The sequence below is a fragment of the Haliotis rubra genome, unplaced genomic scaffold, assembly GCF_003918875.1.
Source record: "Haliotis rubra isolate DU_JTF1 unplaced genomic scaffold, ASM391887v1 Scf407, whole genome shotgun sequence".
Lineage (NCBI taxonomy): Eukaryota > Metazoa > Mollusca > Gastropoda > Lepetellida > Haliotidae > Haliotis > Haliotis rubra.
Genome location: NW_025767088.1, coordinates 393,445 through 416,063, shown reverse-complemented (window position 1 = coordinate 416,063; position 22,619 = coordinate 393,445). Strand labels below are relative to the sequence as shown.

Genomic DNA, 22,619 nt, shown 5'->3' with positions numbered 1-22,619 from the left:
TACGATCACTCTCCACTATACCCTGGATGCATCCACAGCTTGGCCCGATTATTTTATTACCTCCCTTGGCTGGCTTTTTATCCAATCAGGTGTCTACGCTGGGAAGTTGAGCAAACCAATCACAACTAACTTTCGCTTCTTAAATTATCTAACCATTTAAACTTGGCAACACATTTGATGCAGAGGTACTCTGAAAGAGGTAGAAGGAGTTCTTTTATATCATTTTTGAAAGTTTCAGATCTGTCAATTTGTCTGCATTATTTCCCCCCAAAACTCTGAGTGGCACTGCGAACAAACTTTTGCGACTCCGACCGCTATCTTTGTTGACACTGGCAAGCTCGGATGTAACGGCGGCTTAGCTGATTGGTTACTGTGAGAATGCGGAGCCAGCAAAGGGAGGTAATATAATCGTTGGACCAAACCGCGGATGCATCCAGGGTATAGTGGAGAGTGATCGTAACGTATACCCTGGAGATTATCGAGGATGGAGCAAGGAGGGTTAGTGAGGGAATTGGGTTTTACAACATTTTTGTCAATATTCCCGCAATATCGCATCAGTGGACAAAAAATGGGCTTCAGACATGGAACCATGTGGAGACACGAACCCTGACAGACTTCAGCAGGACACTAGAAACACGTGGCCACCAAACTACCACCTCAACAATAGGAGTCCAGAGGGGGGGTGCAGGGGTGCTCCCTCTTTTTGCTAAATTGCTTATATTTCTATAGTTTAGAGGCATTCCAAGGTTTGATTTTTACATTGAATTGTATGCAAATAATGAATGAATGAGTTTTATGCCGCTTCTAGCAATATTGCAGCAATATCACAGCGGGGAACTTCAGATATGAGCTTCACACATTGTACCCATGTGGGGAATCGAACCCGGATCTTTGGCATGACGAGTGAACGCTTTAACCACTAGGCTACCCAACCCATATGCAATTAACACAAAACTAAGCATTAAATCCCTAGTCTATTTTAATGGTAATGGTAACAGTGAACGAAGCCTATAACAATAGTTATAAATCTACAAATCTGAGAATTTTTACCATCATTTTCTTCCGACTTCGGGCAGAATTTCAGCCCCTGAGCAGGTCTGGTTAAATCCCTGTAATAACTTCTACCAGAAGCTACACCAGAAGCTGACAAACTTTCATGTGTATCATCATAGAAGCCTTGATTTTGTTCAAGCTACCTGGATAAATATTGCAGAAATAAAAAGAAAACTTGCAAAAACAAAGTCATATGACATTAATCCACATATAAGACACAATGAAATTTCCCTTCCACAAAACAAACCCGAACAACCTCATTTCCTAAACCCATTTATCTAGTGCTCACTTCCACAAATGCCAGTTGTCCCACAAATCAATGAGCAAGTCAAGAAAACCTCCCCATTGAATTCCGCAGCACATATAACAGTGGGCAGTTCCAGGGGATTATCATGTATGTGGTTCACCGACATTGCCAGGCTCGTCTAAACACTTACCACACTGACCCAATAATCAGACGGAGAACAATTGGGTCAAGGCCAGGTATCGGGACGATAGTGTCTAGCAACTGATAATACATGTTTTGTTCCACAAGGCCTTGTCTGCTTTGGTTCTCATTGTGTAACATAATTACTATCATTTTGCCATGAACTCAGATTTGGTAGGTGTCTCGAAACAACCAACACACCTTACCCAGCTGCTAAATCTCCATGTCTACAGTATTGAGTGAATCATTGTAAAGGCTTATTGTTTCACCATGACCAACTTATGATACATACACAATAAATTAAGCTGACATTTGTTTGCCTAATCAATATATACTATTTTACATCCAACTGGAAGATTCACCACGATCATAGATCATGTTTGAGTTGATCACGTCATTCCAAATTTAAAATGCAAGTAAACAGTACTTTTGTTTGAGGCCTAATAAGTCAGAATAACAACCTATGAACTTTATTGAAATGTATATTATTCTTAACTGACATATATGACTGGGCAACACACCCATGGTATTCACACATGACATATTAAGACAAACAAGCATCACTGAGTCCATCGGATTCAGATGTGCATTCACTCGCTGGCCTTAAGACGGCTTTAACACCTATATTAGACCCCTTAGTCTCTGAATATATATAATTTTGATAGTAACAAATAAACCCCAGTATATTGAAAAGGAGCCCCAGGCAGATGGTAGATTCAGAACCTGAGGGAATCTAGACTTGCTTCATTTAGGGCTTTAGCATAGCAGGGAGGGCTTGGCAGTAGGGATAAAAATGATGTGGTTCAGTGACTATGAAACAGACTACAGCTGTATTGTTGTTGTGAAATATCAGATTTATCACACTGCTCGAATACAACTAAAACTATAAAATAACTCACCCCATTTAATAATGGATCGTGCACGTGCCTGGCACGCTAAAATGGAACATGTTCGGAAACTTAATCATTTCATTTTCTTTGTGTATGATTCCTGTGAAATTCATGAAACGTTTTTGTATATGCGTGTCTAACACCATGGCAACAAAGACAGTAAAACATTGTTTGTGTTCTCAGACAATCATCCACATTGCTGAACATGTTAAACAGAATATCAATTTCAATTTTTGACATATTTCTGTTCCATTTATTATGTTATCGTTTATTCCCTTACTGATACCTTGTCTTATCTGATTAACCATTTTCATGATATGTAAACAATTCTACTGTCCAACACTTTTTTCGCTATGCAAAATAGGTGCAAGAATTGTGAGATACACTGTTGTAAAGTGTACACTCAGTGTCTAGTTATAACTATTAATAGTGGACACATCAGATTTTAACAATATAATATTGGGGCTGCAATAAATCCACTATGAGTGAGTGAGTGAGTGAGTGATTTTAGTGTTTTAAACAATATTTATTCATTATTAAATGAACGGATTGGTAAACAGGCTATAAGCCTATATAAATACCTCTCCGAGATTTTAGTTTTACGCCGCACTCAGTAATATTCCAGCTATATGGCGGCGGTCTGTAAATAATAAAGTCTGGACCAGACAATCCAGTGATCAACAGCATGAGCATCGATCTGCGCAATTGGGATCCACTATGAGGTGAATACGACAGGTGATACACTATGAGGTGATACATATCACAAATATTGGGTAACGAATATAAATATTTTTCACGAATACCATGTTATTATTTGATGTTATATTTATTATTTTCAGTCAACTAATAACAAAATATATCATCTGACCATGCTGACAATGTCAATGACAATCACTAGTGACCACATAACTGTCACATGATATATATAATAACATTGATTATTATCCTGCCTGGCTTGTATATATTCTGTTTTTTACACCTATCTTTGACAAACAGTAGAAAAATTCAAAGAAGTCTATAATTCCATAATATTTCAATAATTCCATACATATTAGTATATAAATTGAATTTAAATTAGTATAGATATTACTAAACCAGGATAACAAATGCCATCATAAACCTTTTTTAACCGATTTGGAAATCTAATAAAAACTTAACTGGTAATCAGAGGAATCACAATGTGTCTAATTTACAAATTTAAATCATCACCATCATTTTAAAAATCAAATCTTCCCTATCATATATAGTATCACCCCAAGTGAAAGGTCTGAACCCAACCAGCAATGGTTCCGAGCAGCGTGTGATGACCCCGTGTGTTTATCAACACAGTCACGTGTCACCATAACCACATGACCGTTCGTCATGTTTACATCAAGCCCTGGAGACTGAAATGGTGCCATGTTCCTGTGTTACTAGTCTATTACTGTAGCTTGAATAGTGGTATCCACAGGTGCTCCTGCTGGCAACAGTCACAATATTCTGACTACAATAGTGACTGATGTCACACACTAGTTAACACCGCAGGTCGCAGAGTAGAAACACGAGGAGTGGACGTGTATTGTTTACACTCGAACATTGCATCACAATTAATATTAGGTGACCCATTTTGTCATTATGTACTCACGCCTTCACGAATGCCAATCAAACAAACTTTTTATTATGAGTAACCCAGTTCTCAATAGACACATCAAAACACTACCGCTGTTATCGCAACCTTCAAAATTTGACATCAGTCTTGAGTGTTTACACAACAGGAAATCGTGTCAGAGGCCATTTATGTTTAGACTGGTAATTATCCCATGAAAAGACCTCTAGATATCACAGTTATTGGGTCAAACTATTACTGCAGATTTCATGCCACATTTTCCTTATTTGTGTTTGCTGATCAATACAGCACTATCCCAGCTCTACAACAGCCTGTAAATATCTGAGTCTGGAAAACACAATCCAGTGATTGATAACACGAGCACAGACATATTCTGTTGGGGTATGATGACAAAGCCAAATCTGGCAATACGATCCGTTAAAGTGCTTGTGACAACAAAAGCTGGTCCATCCCGGTTACATCCAACATTCCCAAATTAGTAATTGCTTCTTACTAGTGGTTTGTTATTGGCTGTTTAAGTCGCATCCACTGTATTCCAGCCATATGGCAGCGGTCTGTAAATAATTGAGTCGGGACCAGACAATCCAGTGATCAACATCATGAGCATTGATCTAAGGAATTGGGATACGATGACATGTGGTCAATTAAGTCAGCCAGCCTGACCACTCGATCTTGTTAGTTGCCTCTTATGACAGGTATGTATTGCTGAAGACCAATTCAAATCCAGACCTTGATGGGTTCCAAAACATGTAATAAGAAAAAGAATTTCTGGATTTTGTACCACACTTTTGTAACATTTAACATACTACCAACACCTTGAATACTACCAAAAGTGATCTCAGGTGCAATTTCTTTATTTCTGGATTTCTGCGATTTTCAAAACGACAATGTATAAGGGCTCTTGTTTTAAACCCATACATGAAACTTGCTATAACATTTTATATGACACATATGAATGAAATGATAAGTACTTCCTCATTAACCATGGTTTAATTCGAAATACGGAAGCAATCCCATTATTTTTTATTCCTGTCCACTGAAAGAGATCAGGCAAGATGAAGGTAATTATCCTTGTTTAACAATTAGCATGTCATTCCATTTGTTTCACTGCAGAATTTGTCCTGATCGATCGATCATATGAAACACTATACGTGTAATCCATGTACAATCTATCTGAAATTACATCCAGTCTTTCAAAGGAAAATATTAAAACACGAAAAAAATATATCATTAAATGATTTTGATAACTATAGCAAAATGGATCAAAGAGACTTTTTTCTATTTTCAGAAAATGAAACAGCAATAGACTTGCCCGGGTTGTAATTGATATACCGCGCTTTGTAATCTGGACACGTCCTTTTTCTCAAATATTGTTGAATAAATAAGGTTCTGAACATCTGAATCTCTTGTCAGTTACCCCTATTCTATGGGAGCCCTACAATTTTTTAAATTTGAGACAAAACATCCCTAGATGTGTTTTTCTATTGTATTTCCTGTCCTGCTTGGGATTGTTTTAAGTGCAATTATAAAACTGCCCAGCATTTTTTCTTAAGTAAACAAAGCCAGATTTAGCAATCATTTGAACGGAGAGAGAGAGAGAGATGATTTTGGGTGAGAGAGAGAGAGAGGTCATCAGAGAGAGACGAGATGCACTAAGAGGGGATTTCGTCAATGATTTTGTATGTACATGACATGCAGGAAGTGTCACTTACTTATTTGTACATAAATTTTAGGGGTGGGGGGTCATTCACATTGTACATACTTCTCCATACAAATCATCACCACCTCCACTAGCCATAAACTATGAATGGTTCCTAAATGCACCATGGGGTCAATGTGATACTCATCTCAAATTTAGGATAAAGAAAAGAAATATTTATTCACAATCAATTTACGTGTAATAAAATTAAAAAGGAATTAAATCAACTATTTTTGTAATTGCTCAGGCTGAATATTTCAGTGATACTCTCTGTAACGCAAACATGCAGTAAATCCTAAAAGACCTTGGCAAGGTACATTACTGCATGGCATGCATACATGCATATTCAATATGTCACTTTGAAAAATAACAAAACAAATTCATAAATATTTGATTCTAAGGAATAGAGTTCATGAAAAGATGAAGTTGATTCTCTGAATACACAAGTGAATCGTGTAAGCTTGCGGGTGTATTTCATTTCCCATAAATATCATCCAGTCGGCAACCATGAGCAGGGTTTCATTGTATTTGTGTCAAGGTAAGTATGACTACAACCTACAAAAACTTCCATCAACAAATACCGTAAACACCACATGGTGATAACAGATAAGGATAGATAAGGATCGATAAGGACACTACACATGCTATATGCCAGCAAAACTGTACATTCATAACTAAATTTTCAAAGAAATTTTAGAACATTTGTGAACAAAACAAACACTCCCGAGTATATACCATGTATACTGACTGAGGTAACCCGAGGGGACAGACTGTTGGGCTGGGGGTTGGGGGCTGGGTTTAGGGCCGGGGTGGGGTTGGAGAGCAGGTATGTGAGTGGGGTATGAGATTGTCTCTGTGACACTATGTGACACCAGCTAATGCTTTTTTAACCCCTTAATAAGGATTCGCAACTGAATCTCATTAACTGACTGACTGACTGAATTTGGTTTTACGCCGCTTTTAGCAATATTCCAGCAACATCACGGCAGGGGACACCAGAAATGGGCTTCACACATTGTACCCATGTGGGGATTCGAACCTGGGTCTTCGGCGTGCCGAGCCAACGCTTTAACCACAAGGCTACCCCACGCCCGATTTGCAACTGAATCTCATTAACAGATTTGATACTAAATAAGGCAGTAATGCTCAATATTTAAGTTAATGGATTCATCAGTCAAGACAAATATATAAATGAGATTCAAAAATATATTTCTTAAATATCCAGCTGATCCCTATGTCTAAACAAGAAGTAAAGTACCTTGATATATTACATGATATACAAGTAACAGACTATTCCCAGAAAGTGAAGAGGTCATGAATATAACTCTTACATTCTTTGGTAGTCAGAATGACAATGCAAATTCTCAAAATATTCCACTGGATACTAATTATATCTTGACTCATCCATTGCCAAGAAGCCAAGGGTAAATTCTTACATACATGCAAAAGAAGACAGGTTGATGTTTTCCTGTGATGACCTACACGACACAGCTTTATAAAAGGAATGTGACAACCTAAAATACTAAAATGTAGAAAAATGTTTATCATTTTGATACAATCCCCATATTTAATATACATGTATGTTGCTGAAATAATCATGCTAAAACATATACATAAACAGTACATTTTATAAAAATAAATAGTTTAATAATCATTTATATTATTCCAGAGGGTGTATTACTACAAAAACGGCTCAAGTAACCACACATTTCAGTGTTCACAAAAAACAACTACTTGCATTCTAAAAATACACCCCAGCTGATCTAAAAATAACTGTTATAAATTTCAACAATTTATGTGTCTGCCAGCCAGGTGTTCCTATTGTTTATTCTGATGTCTAAAAATGTGGCACATGAACCTACAATCTCTCCCTTCCACTGTTGGAACCTAATCATCGTCCTGCTATGGAACTTATTCCACAAGCATACTTGACACACCCTCACCTACTCAGCCCTGTGACGTGTGTGCTCTGTTTCTGTGCAACAGTCTGTCTCACAGTCCCTGAATCGTATTATTTTCCTTCCCACTCAGCCCTTTCTGCAATGCTAAAGCCCTAAATGAAGCAAGTCTAGATTTCCCATGGTTTTGAATCTCCCATGGCCATCTCACTGGGGCTCCTTTTCAGTGAGTGAGTGAGTGAATGAGTGGTTTTGCTATGGCTATCTCACTGGGGCTCCTTTTCAGTGAGCGAGTGAGTGAGTGAGGTTTTACACCTACTTTAGCAATAGGGGAGTGTGTGTGTGTGGGGGGGGTCATTCACATTGTACATGCTTCTCCATAAAAATCATCATCACCAGTAATATCACAGCTGGGAACCCCAGAAATGGGCTTCACACAATGTACCCATATGGGGAATAGAACCCGGGTCTTTGGCATCACTAGTTTTTTTAAAATTCAGTTTAATAGGATTTGTATGTTTCTTTCAAAATGAGATATATTCAGAGACTGGATGTTAGTCTAACTGTGTGCCAAATGAAATCAGCAAGGAAAATAGTAATGTGTAAGAAATGTATGCATGTGAGTGAAAGCTTGGCAGTTATCTACAGTGATTACCTAGTCATTGTCAAAAAAACACAGTGAAGAGATAATGCTTACCTACTGACTATCAATGAATATAAGCAACTTGTCAACTGAAAGACTTTTTGGTAGCATGGATAAGACTATCTGGGTCAAATAATAATGACTGGGTTAGACACACATACAAAAAAAAAATATACCCATACCAACCCCACTCCCCCAAAACCAAAACCCCAAAAGGGTAACTTCATCAATAAAACGTATCAGAAAAAGCATTCAACACTGTTTCATTTTATGCTTAAGATATTTCTATATATATATACTTGACAAACACAATTATTATTCATACATATATGACATGATATTGACAACATCAACCATAAACAAGACAATATTCCCACTTTACTCTGCTCAAGATGCCAGCTGTACAAACAGCACAAAACGTTTTAGCAACACTAAACTACACTTTGGAGCACATCCTGTCGAGGTGGTCTATTTCAAGTGTATTACTAACATGTAGTCTCTGAATATATATAATTTTGATAGCAACAAATAATCCCATTAAATTGAAAATGAGCCCCATTGGGATGGGAGATTCAGTACCTTGGAAATCTAGACTTCCTAATCATTTAGACTTTAGCATTGCAGAAAGGGTTGGGTAGATGGAAAAATATACATTTCACGGACTGTGAGACAGACTGGTGTACAATAGTCCATTACAATTGCATTGATTCACATTGAAGCAATAGTCCAGAACCTTGACTGAATGTTATTCAAAATATCATAAAACATTTTTTTTCAAAATAGAAATTACATAAGAAAACTGTCCAATACAAAACTAAAAAAATGAAGAGAAATTGTTGTTTTTCTAGAAGATCTATTAATGCCACCACAAAATCTATGTATGCGTAACAACTAAAGCTATATCCATTTAATCTCATTCCTATACCACAATGTGAAAAACCATTCATATTGTACATATATGTGAAGCTGTACAAGTGTCTTGTATAGAACCATGTTTATGAATATTCATACACACTTATGCAGTATGATCATTGCGTCCCCTAGTGCTCCGTGACGAAAATCAGGAGAACGTGGCTGATGACTGTACGTTAACAACTGAAAAAGCCCAGCTACATCTGCAGCTGTTATAAACCCCTTTGTTATTGTGACAATAACCACTGTAACACTCGGTCAGTTTGACCTTTGTCCACCTGTCTCAAGGCAATCAGTCAGCTGTTTCTCTTTATCAGGTATACTGTCATGGTTACAGCTTGAGCGATAATTGAACTTAATTCTTATAATCATTTAACAATTTAACAAGGGCACTAAACTTGTCAATATGGTTCTCTATGCTCTAAGGAATTTCAAACTGTCTAGTTCTGTCATGGATTTTTGGGAATCCAAAGTTAGTTCCACGGGAAGGCAAACGGGGAAAAAATGGGAATTTCATAAATTCCCTTTTTTTTAACTTTCAAGGTACTATCAGCTGATTACGACATTATTTCCAATATTGTGAATACACTGCCTCCCACTTACTGGTCTTGTTATAGAAAAAATACAAGTTACTAAAACACATTTTTAAATTCAAATTTATTTAGGAAATTTAGGACTTGGGGCCATGATGATGATGATGATGATGTTGATGGCCACTGAACAGGTCCATGTAGATTCTAATTGTATCTATAATCATTTGTCAAATTACAATCAACAGCTAACAACACCTGAGAAACCCTTGCACATCATGCAAATGACAAATTGCGAACATGAACAAATTTATAACAACAATATATTACAACTTGCGCATGTATTTATCTAAATAGACAGTAAAGTTTCATAATCATATGAAACATGAAGAAGTGAGTATGAGTCTTGATATTATGAATATTACGAGGGGCACCAGAAATTAATTATTAAACTTTTTGCCCTCATGTGGGAATCACAAATCGACCTTTAGCATGACAAGCTTTATCCACTAATCTATTCTACAGACCCTTGTAAAGCATGAAACATGCTTGATCATGATGATACAACATATTATCTATGAACATTACACACTGCTGCAGTGGCAATTGAAGCAGTTTTTTAATCAATATCATATTGCTGCTGATATGATGCTCAACTTCTCCCGTCAGTACAACAAGGTTATCTACCTTGTCGGTTGTGAATCCTACAAATTACCAGACCATGACACAATAATGCATTGTACAGTCTGATTCACTGAACCAGATTACAGACTAGCACAGGAACATATACACCTGGTTTTCATACAGTTGATATTCATCATAACTGCCTACACACTCCACCACTGTGAAAAATTGGACAGAATGAGAAAAGGAACATCATATTCTTTGCAGTTTGAAAAGTGTCAGCAAATAAATTCGGTAAAACAGCATACAATCTGATTTGGCTTTAATTTGCAATATACACCAGATATGCTATATTAGTGAAGGATATAACAGGGATAATTATTATTAACATTAATAATCAAATCTTTGAGGGCATTTAGAAGTGGAATGCATAAGAAAATGGATGTCAACTTCTTTATTGTAAATAACACCACGTTTCAGAGTGTATCCTTGCTCCTTCATCAACATTATTAATGTTATAAAACAACAAATTTCATGATTAACTTAATTTCAGATTAAAGCACTGGTTTAACTGCACATGTACAATACTTTTAACCTGTTTACATCCTGGTAGAGGTATTTCAGATTGCAAGTTGATAGGGGAGCAGCACTAATATCTGATGCTTCAAAGCACACATAAAAGCTTAGATTCTGATCTTGATTCAGAATATTACAGCTGCACTATCACTGGCCATGTTGCAATACATTCAAGAATCATAAAAACTAGCCTGTAAACTACTCAAAATATACATCACTCGGATGTTTTTAATGTTAATAACCTCAATATTTGTTTAAATGTAACTCAAATAGTGATTGCACACTTGCCTTAGTATCACTGATTGTGCCATGAATATAAATTTATTAACAGGAAGGTGAAATCATATCACTTAGTTAATCCAGAAATATTTATATGCACAACATATGCAGGCCTCGATTCGTACTAAATGAAATCATTAACAAAAATAACTACACAGCACTGTCAATATAATGCCAGTCTTCACGAAAGGCGTATTTCTGATTTTCTGCGCCAATATTATGGTTTAAGATTTAGAATTTTGACAGTTCGCTGCTGTCGTCCTATTCAAATAATCACCGCTGTAATTGACGTTTAAATGACCTGTGCACTTAGATAAACGATCCCTCGAATAGTAAACATAATAAATAAAGCGACAGGCAAAATAATAATAATGCGCCAACAATCGCGTGGCACAAATTCTATTTCTAGCCAGCTGTCAGCGACGAGACAATGAATGGCCCAATTTTCACAACACGTCTCTGTTTTCAGTGAAATTGAGCATCATAAGTCTTACCATTGAGGTCCTCGCTTTGGTCTGGCCTCTGTGTTGACGCCATGTTGAGAAACACAGCTCAAATGTGGGAAATAGCTCTCAGAAGTATTTCTATATCTTCTACGTTTCACCAGTCACGACACTTTGTTGATGTTTGGGGTTTATTTACAGTGACGTCAGAAGACTATGTGTCACGTGATCGTACCTAGCGGCCTCTGCCATTTGGCACGAAGGTACTAAGGGAAGCTACTCTGGTATCAACATAGACTTAAGGAGGTTTGCGCCATTTTTTTAAAATTGTCATCTACGAAATGGTATAATCAAAACATCTAGAAGCAATATTCAAACAATACGAAGTTAGGTACGCATGGGAGGTTCCCGAATTGTTACGTCATAAACAATCCAGTTATGTAAGCAGAGACCATATAATATTATATGGTCTCTGATGTAAGTAAGTAAGTTCATGCAATAGGATCAAGTTCACTTCGTTTGGGAAGAAGGGATGTATAGTAAATGGATACAAGAAGCGATAACCAAGATAACAGCCACAAGACTAAAACTGTCCCCAACATTGATAAAAATAATACTGGTAATGGTAAATAGATAAATAACAAAAAACAGATAAAATAGATAAATAAATGTAATGAAAAAGAATGCATGTTTAATTAAAATTTAATCCACAGATATTTATTTCTCATTTCACCTCTGTGATAAGCGTTACTACCATGTGGCATATCAACAAGTTTAAAGTTCATAACATAAGTTGCACTGCCAAAGTCACATTACACCTAAGTTGATAAGTAAAACCCTATTCATTCACGTACAATTACAACTGTTTCCGAATTTGCACTTATTTCAAACGTAAATCATTTGTTTCTACAGCTTTTACATTGTTCTACATTCTTGACCGATGTTTTTGTACTCACTTTACATTTTATAAACGGTTGAAATTAATTACAATGCGTATATAACCATATTCATTGTCAACGGTTTTCAAAAGATCTGTGGCAAGTCTAACACGTTCCACAATGACACAGGAGGCGGATCACGTATTGTTGTCACGTGATTAACCCAAATCAATGGCTATGCATGACTATCCGCAGGTACCGCTAGTTACAGGTGGCGCGAAGCAAATTTATTACGTCATCGTCTTATGTAATGGGCTTCTAAAGAGAGCCGTGCTTTGTGCGTGGAGATGAATAGCTCTTACAGTCTGTACACTTTTAGCATGTTTTCATGTTATGTACTTATAAATGACAGCTGATGGTGCGTGATTATGACGGAGAAGCATCTCGAAGATGATAAAACGATGGTGATGAACTTGGTGATGATTTCTTGTCAAATGTCATCTGATACGTTGGCGACGACGATGGTGTTGATGACGATGACTACAATGTGGATGACGATGACAACAATTATGATGACGAAGATGATGGTGATGGTAATGATGATGACGACGACGATGAAAATGACGATCGACAACGATGATGATGGTGATGTTGACGACGACGATGATGATGACAATGATGACAACTATGGCGACGAAGAAGATGGTGAGGTGAGGGTGACATGCATGGGTGTGCACCCCCTCCCATTTGTCATAAAAGTTTATTAAATGATCATTGAAACTATCGTGAAAAAGGGTGAAAATGAACTGTGCACCCCCACCCCCCCTTCTCAAAAAGCTGTATCTACGGCCCCTGGGTGATTCTGTTCTTGTATATAAGTTTATAACAGTATAACAGTTTTTGCTTCATAATGTAAGTGCAGCACAGGGATGTGATGATAAGAATCGAGTAACTACCACATTTAAGATACCTTGTTATTATATGTTCCAGATATATACATCTGCATTTTCATCGACATTGTATTTTTAAACACAAAATCACTCCAGGAACATGTCACTGTATTTAGTTTCGATCTCTCCAAATGATCAGATCAATAAAAGAACTCTAAACGACTAAATATGAGCATGTATTCAGTCCAAACACTATATACAAATTACAATGTTGTTTATACATTATTTTAAAATGTGGCAAGTAGGCAGGTATACATGGAATCTATCTGAAGATAAATTTATGTGAAGAACTGAATTATAAACGTATAACTGTTCTTGGGTTGCGAGTCTGTCACCCCAAACCCTGGAGTAAAAATCGGAGCAAATAGACCAACCTGATGTCTAAAATGATTTGGATTTTATGTTGAAGCACACACACACGCGCACACACACAGTCACTGTCACACACACACGTGTAAGAAATACAACATAAAAGCGATTTAAACAAATAAGTTCCAAATAACCTTCCACCCCATTTTTTCTTAAACGGGTAAAAACAGAAGTTTTGGCTCAACCCGACGTACAACCACTTTTCTCGAGGGAAAGTGCACGAAGTCGTCACGTGATTGAAATCGACAACACTGCCGTCAGATAATAGATGACGCCTCCTGACTGCGCTACGTGCCGGAATGTTGTGATGACGTGTCGGTCTGCACGTGACCCGTGCGAGGGGTATGACCTGAAATGTACATGCAGGCTTGTCGTGTCTATTTCTACTATATACACGCTATCGAACGTATGATAGCTAACCGGATTACATTGCTGTATCAAATAAAAACACAAACAAACAAACAAACAAACAAACCACACAAATCAAACAACAACAAAAGAACAAATCCAATAAAAAAAGAAAATCTAAAAGAAAACTATATTGACCCATGTATCCTACGAGGCAGAATACACCGGTCATGTTTTTCAAAACTATTTTGGTGTGTTTACGGCTACTATTCCCGTGAATAGATGGTGTTGTCTTTACCACGAGGATCTGTTGTGTGCAGTGGAACGGTGAATGTTAGCTATTGATCTTCAGTTACCCATGCTTGGCGTGAGAGGCGACTAACGGGATCGGGTGATCAGGTTCGCTGACTTGGTGGACACATGTCATCGGTTCCTATTTGCGCAGATCGATGCTCATGCTGTTGATCACTGGATTGTCTTGCTCAGACTCGATTATTTACAGATATATACCTGGAATATTGCTGAGTGCGGCGTAAAACTAAACTCACTCACTCACTATTATATATATTAAAGAAATGGAGAAACATTAATTTTAGATTTCTAAATAAGGTTACATGCATGCTATATAACACAAACTTTAGAATACGTGTAAAATGATATTGTGAGAATCTGGTAAGTTTAGTGGAAGTAAATTTCTACTTTCCTGCACAGGTGTAAATATTTCCAAGCGATATCCAACCATAGTTGTCTGTCAGAGAGAAACAATGGCATTATTCTTCGATTTTCAAGGATTCTTAACTCTTAAGGTATAATTTCACTTTTCGTGTTTGCTAAGAGACAGTCAAATCACACATCGTCTTTTACACAGTATCTTTTTATGCCAAATTGAAATAGATTTCCCGCCGATAAATATTGAGCGAAGCGTCATGAAAATACCACGTTTTGTCTACATTGATACCACAGAGATCAAATAGCTCTGTTAGCAGTGAGTGAGTGAGTTTTGCTTTACGCCGCTTTTAGCAATATTCCAGCAATATCACGGCGGGGACACCAGAAATGGGCTTCACACATAGTACCCATGTGGGGAATGCAACCCGGGTCTTCGACGCGACGAGCGAACGCTTTAACCACTAGGCTACCCCACCGCCCATCTCTGTTAGTAAAAAGAGAAAGAATAATGTAGTCATGAAACGCATTTAAACCATTTCTGAATTTGTATATTTTATTTGATGTATAAAGGTAGCTGTACTGACCAATTCACAGTTCACAGATCACTCAGCAGTAGTAGTGGTAGTAGTAGCAGTAGTAGTGGTAGTAGTAGTAGTAGTAGTAGTATTAGTAGTAGTAGTAGTAGTAGTACTAGTAGTAGTAGCAGCAGCAGCAGTAGTAGTAGTAGCAGTAGCAATAGCAGCAGCAGTGGTAGTAGTAACAGTAGCAGCAGTAGCAATAGCAGTAGCGGTAGTGGTAGTGGTAGTAGTAGTAGTCGTAGCAGTAGCAATACTGACTGAGTTTGGTTTTACGCCGCTTTTAGCAATATTCCAGCAACATCACGGCGGGGGACACCAGAAATGGGCTTCACACATTGTACCCATGTGGGGATTCGAACTCGGGTCTTCGGCGTGACGAGCGGACGCTTTAACCACTAGGCTACCCCACCGCCCCGCAGTAGCAGTAGCAATGGCAGCAGCAGTAGTGGTAGTGGTAGTAGTAGTGGTAGTAGTAGTAGTAGTAGTAGTAGTGGTAGTAGTAGTAGTGGTAGTAGTAGTGGTAGTGGTAGTAGTAGTAGTAGTAGTAGTGGTAGTAGTAGTAGTAGTAGTAGTAGTAGTAGTAGTAGTGGTAGTAGTAGTAGTAGTAGTAGTAGTAGTAGTGGTAGTAGTAGTAGTAGTGGTAGTGGTAGTAGTAGTAGTAGTAGTAGTAGTAGTAGTAGTAGTAGTAGTAGTAGTAGTAGTAGTAGTAGTAGTAGTAGTAGTAGTAGTGGTAGTAGTAGTGGTAGTGGTAGTGGTAGTGGTGGTAGTAGTAGTAGTAGTAGTAGTAGTAGTAGTAGTAGTAGTAGTAGTAGTGGTAGTAGTAGCAGTAGTAGTAGCAATAAGATGACATGTGTCAACCAAGTCAGCGAGCCTGATCACCCGATCCCGTTAGTCGCCTCTCACGACTAGCATTTGTTGTTGAACATCAATTCTCACCTGGTTCTTCGCGGGTCACAGCCTGTTAGTAACCATCTCGTTGCATAAATTCGCATTAATATATAGTCATTTGTTTGTAGGACGCTGCTTGGCAACGCTAATTTCTTGACTTTGGAACTGGAACAACATGTGTGTATGTCCAAGACCTCGATAATAAACCCCATCACGAAGTCAATTTCAACAGATCCGGAAAAGAAATTCTCCTTACTTTTCGAGCTAGTAATTTGGAATTGTTCTGCCAAAATATCGGCTTCGCGCTGTTGATTTCTGTCTCCCTGATCATTTTGATTAGTCACGAGTTATTTCAGCCTTTAACCGAATTTATTGATTATGAAATATGTCAGCGCCAGAGGTGCAGATCCAACGCGTGGCTGTGCGCTCAATCAGCTGAACTTGGTAATCTACAAAGGGCCAGAAGTTATCTCCCTTGCGCTGAAGTTGACGTTCACCTGAATATTTTATGAGTGTTTCAAACCTGCTGTAAAGTTTGTGGTTTCCATACGACTACCCTCAGGTTCAATTATCGGATGTACGATTACAAAAGTGGTAGCTTTTGACAGATTAGAAATCGGAAATAGACGAGGAAAGGGTCTACAGCTGGAGTAGTTTTAATATTTGGTTTTATTCTAAGTTGCAGTAATACCACAATTCGCCATTGTCCCGGAATAACACGTGTGGGTTACGAATGGCCAGTCTCCTCCCTTAAAAGAGGGGCTCATTATATGAGGCCACAATATCCTCTGGTCCGCGAGCTATTGAGTGGTAGCCTCAGACAGTGATAACATTTGTTTATTTGGATTTCAGGATCACACTTCTGTGTAGTTGGTGATACATGACATGAATGAATAAACTGCTCGCTGTCACCTCCATAATTAAACGTCACCTATCCCGCATAATTAACCATACATGCTCCAGCCACCATGTAGAGCGAACGAGTGAGTGAGTGAGTGAGGTTTTTAGCAATATTCAAGCATTATCACGGAGGGGGACACCAGAAATGTGCCTCACACATTCTATCCATGTGGGGAATCGAACCCGGGTCTTCTGCGTGACGAGCGAATGCTTTAATGACAAGGCTACCCGGATGCTGTTGATGTTGCATGTTTGGCTTTTAGACACAGCAGCTTGTTTGGCTTTTACATACTGCAGCATGTTTGGCTTTCACACTGCAGCTTGTTTGGCTTTTACACGCTGCAGCATGTGTGGCTTTTACACACTGCAGCATGCGTGGCTTTTACACACTACAAGATGTGTGGCTTTTACACACTGGAGGATGTTTGGCTTTTACATACTGCAGCATGTTTAGCTTTTACACACTGCAGCATGTTTCGCTTTATCCATTGCAGAATGTTTGGCTTTTAAACACTGCATTTTGTTTGGCTTTTACACACTGGAGCATGTGTGGCTTTTACACACTGCTGCATGTTTGGCTTTCACACACTGCAGTATGTTTGGCTTCACACACTGCAGCATGTTTGGCTTTTATACACTGCAGCATGTTTGGCTTTTACACTCTGCAGTTTGTTTGGCTTGTACAGACTGCAGCATGTTTGGCTTTTACACACTGCAGCTTGTGTGGCTTTTACACACTACAAGATGTGTCACTTTTACACACTGAAGCATCTTTGGCTTTTACACACTGAGGCATATTTGGCTTTTACACACTGCAGCATCTTTGGCTTTTACACACTGCAGAATGCGTGGTTTTACACACATTGAAGCATGTTTGGCTTTTACACACTGCAGTATGTATGGTTTTTACACACTACAAGATGTGTGGCTTTTACAAACTGGAGCATAATTAGCTTTTACAGACTGCAGCATTTTTGGCTTTTACACACTGCAGCATATGTGGATAGTACAGACTGCTGTATGTTTGGCTTTTACACACTGCAGTTAGTTTGGCTTGTTCAGACAGTAGAATGCGTGGCTATTACATGTGTGGCTTTACAAAGTGCAGCATGTTTGGCTTTTGTACACTACAACATGTGTGGCTTTTACACCCTTCAGCATGTTTGGCATTTACACGCTGCAACTTGTGTGGCTTTTACACACTGCAGCATGTGTGGCTTTTACACACTGTAGCATGTTTGTCTATTACATACTGCAGCATGTTTGGCTTTTACACGCTGTAACTTGTGTGACTTTTACACACTACAACATGTGTGGCTTTTACGCACTGCAGCATGTGTGGCTTTTACACACCTCAGCATGTTTGGCTTTTACACGTTGCAACTTGTGTGGCTTTTACACACTACAGCATGTGTGGCTTTTAGGCTCTAGAATGTGTGTTACACACCACAGTTTTTGTGACACTGCAGTATGCGTAGCTTTTACACACTGCAGCATGTTTGGCTTTTACACAGGGGAGCATGTTTGGCTTTTACACAGTGCAGGATGTTTGGCTTTTACACACTTCAGCGTGTTTGGCTTTTACACAGTGCAGGATGTTTGGCGTTTACACACTGCCACATGTTTGGCTTTTACACACTGCAGTTTGTTTGGCTTTTACACACTGCAGTTTGTTTGGCTTTTACACACTGCAGCATGTTTGGCTTTTACGCACTACAACATGTTTGGCTTTTATACACTGCAGCAAGTTTGGATTTTACATACTGCAACTGAAGTCAGTTCTGCATCTTCTAGATAGCAAAGATGTTTTTGGTCGATGTCCAGCACAATAGATGCCAGAAAAGCAGGTACGTACTTTGACCTTGGCCAGGTGAGCTACCAGTTTGAAAATATTTTTCTTTGATACGATTACACGTGTAAAAAACACCATAAACACATTTTCCTTACTTTAACAAATAAATACTTCCTTCACACAGTTTTTCCTGCATGGTTTTGATACTAGAATTATCATTACACAAATAAACTTGTGTTCAGTGGGACTAGATTATTTCATTTTCCTGGCTATGAATGTGTGCAGACACACTCTTCAGCGTTTCGAACCAGGAAACGGATGAAGTGTATACATATATTTAGTGTACCGTATGTCCTGCAATGGACGTTAGGTAAAAATTAGGAAAATTTCTAATACATGTCGGGTGTACAGCATTCTCTTCCCACAGAGGTTACTTGTCATATCTTCCTACGAACCTCTGTTCTAATACGGCCATATTTCCCGGTTCTCGTAAAATCCCCCTAGCAGCAAAGGATCGCAACATGAATTATCTCCCTTCTTTCTATCCAATCAGAACACGTGTTACATCGACTTAGATTCAACTTGACTAACACAAGCAAATGTGGGGCCACAAATATCCCCCATCTGCCGGGGACTTGTGTTGATGTTACACACAAGACGTTTAAAGGCTAGCTTGTCCGTTGTCTAAAAGGGCGATGGAGACGCCACTGATCCGCCATAACATGACTGAGTTCTGGCTAGAAGAAACGTTTGCGCATCGCGCAGGGGAAGAAGCTTAGTTTTCTCGAAGCATACGGAAATTACCGAGGCCTTGCAAATGATCACTTTTGAAACAACGTCGCTGATTGCACAACTAAATCTGATTGCCTCCAATCACGAGTCTTGAACGCTCACACCATGAAAGGGCCGTATTAGAACAGAGGTTACGTAGGAAGATATGACAGGAGTAACCTCTGTGGGGAAGAGAATGGGTGTACAGTAGACATGGGGTCACTTAAAATTTCTAATAAACGCTCCAAATGTCTAGTAAGCACCTGGGGGCGGTGGGGTAGTCTAGTGGTTAAAGCGTTGGCTCGTCACGCCGAAGACCCGGGTTCGGATCCCCACATGGGTACAACGTGTGAAGCCCATTTCTGGTGTCCCCCGCCGTGATGTTGCTAGAATATTGCTAAAAGCGGCATAAAACAATACTCAGTCAGTCAGTCAGTAAGCACCTGGTTCCAAATATAAAACAGACCTCTAACAAATACCGGGTCTCATATGCATGTCGGGTCTCCAGTATACACCTGGTGTATAATACATTGCTGATCTCTGATACGCACTTCATCCTTAATACACACCAGGACTCTAATACACAGTAAGTCTATACTACACATTTTGTCCTTAATATTCACTGGGTCTCTGATAAATACATAGGTCTCTAATTTACTCGGGGTCTGTAATACCCGTGAGTACGGTTTCTCGCAAACACTGTGTCTCTGTACACACTTCGTCTAGAAGCACACAGGGTCTCTGATACATTTGTAATACAGTGTAACACCTATTTCCTTACACGCACTGAGTGTAGTAAATGTGTTCACGGTTTCTGTTACATGCCCAGTCTCTAATAACCACGACCCGTGAAGATCCGGATTAGAATTGATCTTCAGTAACCATGCTTGTCGTACGAGGCGACTAACGGGATCGGGTGGTCGGGCTCGCTGACTTGGTTGACACTTGTCATCGTATCTCAGTTGCGTAGATCGATGCTCATGTTGTTGATCACTGGATTGTCTGGTCCAGACTCGATTATTTACAGACCGCCGCGATATAGCTGGAATATTGCTGAGTGCGGCGTGAAACTAAACTCACTCACTAACTCTAATAAACACATCAGTGTACCTTTTACACCCCTAACAGGACGATGCAGATAAATTCCATGATAGAGGACCAAAATCAGTGAACCCTTGCGTTTATTGTTTTACTAATCTCAAAGTCTCAAATCTTATTTGGAGTAATTTATCTTTAAATTTTCATTCGACCTACCGACAAAATTTGTCAGAGTTGAATGTAAGCTTACTCAGGTTCGGGGTTCGTGAGAACACGAAATAGAGATAACCATCTCGTGCCTTTATGCTGCTAGGCAAACATATCATGTTGCTCAGATTCCTGACTTAACTTAATAACAGTGAAGTACAACAATGACACTGTGCCGTACCCCATGTCATCTGATGTTGTAAGCGTCCTTTGTAACGGAGCTGATTTGAACAGTTACACGAACACTTCCTGATGAGAAGGGTGAAGGTCACTCGCTCATCTGATTACAATGACGTTCGTCACGAGAGAAGTATAGGTGAGTGAATTTGTATTTCAAAAGTATTTCTGTTATTAAAACTTGGAGAAAGTGAATTGATGCAGGCCTCAAAGGTTTATCACCCTAGATGTTTTTCAGGAGACTGTTTTATACAGATTGTCTTTACAACTAGAAATGTTACAGCATCAGCATTCTTAGGAAACTGGGCCTAGATTTTCAAGCTCTCTTAGCGCTAAGATAGTCGTAAGTGCTATACATTAACATTAACTTACGACTATCTTAGCGCTAAGAGAGCTTCGAAAATCTAGGCCCAGGTCTTTAAAGTAATTTCATCATGGTTAGTAGCGTAGTAAATCATGTATGTGTAAAATTTAGATAAACAGCACGAGTGTTTATGACGAGTATTTATAGTTCGATTCCCCACATGGGTACAATGTGTGAAGCCTATTTCTGGCGTCCCCCGGTGTGATATTGTTGGAATATTGCTTAAAGCGGCATAAAACTAAACTCATTCACTCATGATGAACATAAGAATTAACTTCAATATACCCGTAAAGATAGTTGTTAGAACTGGTCTTCACCAACCAATGCTTGGCTACGGGTGGTCAGGCTCGCTGTCTTGCATGTCATTGCATCCACATCGCGTAGATCGATCATGCTGCTGATCACTAGATTGTCTGGTCCAGACAGTCGACTATTTACAGACCACCACCATACAGCTGGAATATTTCTGTGCGGCGTTAACCCATGTTACTTACAAGGTAATTTAAGAAATGTGCATGAATTTAGTTTGAGGGATATCTCAAGTTTTAAACAGACAATTTGAAGTATGAGGGGGTTCCACCCTGTCTGATGGTTTCAATCAAGATCATGGCGTACGCCAAGGCAGCATTCTATCTGTCACACTTTTAGTATAAAACTTTACAGTCTCACTAATTGTGTTGATGGGCCACCTTTTTCGATGATTTCAACATTCCATGCCGTGGTATTGATATGCATTATTTAGAAGGTACTATGTTTTCACTAAATTCACAAAACCGCCGACGAAAAATGTCAATGCAAGCCTAACATGGTCCTGGTGTATTTTTAAATGGTACAACTGTCAAGGTAGGAGAGAAGGCCAAATAACCAGGTGTCATATTTGACTGGCATGTGACATCCTTCCCACACATAAACTATGTGAGGGCAAGCCGTCTGAAAGCCATTGACGGAAGTTGTTGCGAGACTGGTTAGGGTCGTTCGAAGTCCTGTAAGGACAGGTTGTGGTGTTGGGATTTGTGTTTTGAATCGTCTCTATAAAAAACCATTTCCAAATCTGCCCACTCTGGTAAAACCACTAGGAATAAGAAACAAACTACATTTCTTTGCAGCTGA

The 22,619-nt window shown here is 38.8% G+C and overlaps 2 protein-coding genes across 3 annotated transcripts in view; one reads left to right on the top strand and one right to left on the bottom strand.

Moving 5' to 3' along the window:
- The window catches only part of LOC124287855 (BCL2/adenovirus E1B 19 kDa protein-interacting protein 3-like), a 41,771-nt gene extending 29,973 nt beyond the window's left edge, over positions 1-11,798 (bottom strand). The window contains exon 1 of the mRNA XM_046724342.1: positions 11,632-11,798. Within this exon, the coding sequence (XP_046580298.1) occupies positions 11,632-11,674 (43 nt within the window). The 5' untranslated portion in view covers positions 11,675-11,798. The remainder of the gene's footprint in view (positions 1-11,631) is intronic.
- Positions 11,799-21,160: 9,362 nt separating this feature from the next.
- LOC124287852 (methyltransferase-like protein 27) overlaps positions 21,161-22,619 on the top strand; it is a 49,202-nt gene continuing 47,743 nt past the window's right edge. The window contains exon 1 of one of the 2 annotated variants that reach the window (XM_046724332.1): positions 21,161-21,284. In XM_046724332.1, coding sequence (XP_046580288.1) covers positions 21,221-21,284 — 64 coding nt within the window. In that variant the 5' untranslated portion in view covers positions 21,161-21,220. The remainder of the gene's footprint in view (positions 21,285-22,619) is intronic. The other variant, XM_046724337.1, reaches the window with a different exon arrangement.